The 1647-nt window shown below is 43.8% G+C and overlaps 1 protein-coding gene across 1 annotated transcript in view; it reads right to left on the reverse strand.

Annotated features, from left to right (window-relative positions):
* Positions 1 to 211: 211 nt before the first annotated feature.
* LOC311040644 (voltage-gated delayed rectifier potassium channel KCNH8-like) overlaps positions 212 to 1647 on the reverse strand; it is a gene marked incomplete at both ends in the record, with an annotated part of 66611 nt that continues 65175 nt past the window's right edge. Inside the window, 2 exons of the mRNA XM_084050973.1 lie at positions 212 to 494; positions 602 to 735. Coding sequence (XP_083907099.1) covers positions 212 to 494; positions 602 to 735 — 417 coding nt within the window. The remainder of the gene's footprint in view (positions 495 to 601; positions 736 to 1647) is intronic.

Consider the following 1647-nt stretch of genomic DNA (forward strand, 5'->3'; position numbering starts at 1 on the left):
ATATATATATATATATATATATATATATATATATATATATATATATATATATATATATATATATATATACATACACACACACACACACACACACACACACACACACACACACACACACACACACACACACACACACACACACACACACACACACACACACATACATACATATATTTGCTATACAGGTGTCCATTCAGCCAGTCCTGTTGCATTAAACTGGACGCCCTGCTTCATCGATGAAGCTCAGTTGGGTCATTTGTGTCCCCCACTCGCCTTGTTGCGTGTCTGGCAAAGGGCTATGTGGGGTGACAGGCATGCTGGGGGATTTGAGCAGTGACTGAGGCTGGGGCTCGAAAGCCGCCACTCCGATGTCCACCAGGGGTGTGGAGAGGCTTGGGGGCGGGTGAGCAGAGAACGGACAGATAGTGGGGATGGAGGGGGACGAGGTTAAAGGGTAGAGGTCGAACACCGCCGCATGCTGCTGAGGTGGGGAGCTGTTGTGACGGGGGGGGGCACACAGGGGGAGGAGACCGGCAGCGAGTTGCTCCGGTGTTGGGGCATCAGAAGATGAGAGGAGGGAACACTTTGGGACGGAGAACACCGAAGGGGGTCAAACTGTCCCGGGTTGTGGCTAATGCTCAGGTCCAGCAGGGATGGAGGAGAGAGAGGACGAGGCAGCAGACCGCCAAGGAGCTCTGCGTTGTCAGCGGTCAGGGGCGAGGAGGCCGGGGCGCTCTGGAGGGGAACGACGCACAGGGGAAGGGCCGGAGAGCAGCTGCCTGATGTCAGCCACTGAGTTTTTGTGTAATGCCTACGAAAAACCCTCACTTTGAATCCATTTCACTGTATACCATTTGTATATTGTTCCTTACACCAGTTATGACTCTATATATGTGAGGGCCACGTAGCGCCCGAACCTCTAGTAGGCAAAAATGCCACCCCTCCTCCTCCCCCCAAAAAACATTTAAAAAAAATTAAGTTCAATACATTTCCAAAAATTAAAAAAATAAAATCCAAATGAAAAAAGCTAGAATAACACATCAGTTGTGAGCTTGAAGATCGTCCATTTTCACTATTTGTCATACAAAGAAGTACATAGAGGCTTGAGTGGTTAAAAAAGAGCAGAAGGTACAAGCAAAACACAATTGAAGGCCAACTATAAAACATACTCCATTCTTTATTGTTGTATTCATCATAGCTCATAACCAGTGCTCATAATCATAACTTAACAATATATTGATTTTTAATAACAAAGTATTTACATCAGAACCTGCTTCAGGTTCAACACCATGCAGTAAGGTGTAGCATGCCTGCTCATACGGCAAAAGGGAAGAAAGAACATTTGATTTCAATACACAAGAATTGGCCAAAAAGTGCATTCGAAAATATATTTTGGGAGTCTGAAAATACAAAATACATTTTCACGAACATATTTTGGTCACTCAAGATACAGTATATATATATATATATATATATATATATATATATATATATATATATATATACACATACATACATATATGTTACAGTATGATAGAAAAACCAGTCAGATTGAAAAAGGAGTGCTCGTTTTCTCACGGCGACTCACTGGCCTAAGCTTGCTCGGCTTGCACACACACACACACACACACACACACACACACACAC

The sequence above is a fragment of the Gymnoscopelus microlampas genome (assembly GCF_963454915.1).
Source record: "Gymnoscopelus microlampas genome assembly, chromosome: 24".
Taxonomy (NCBI): domain Eukaryota; kingdom Metazoa; phylum Chordata; class Actinopteri; order Myctophiformes; family Myctophidae; genus Gymnoscopelus; species Gymnoscopelus microlampas.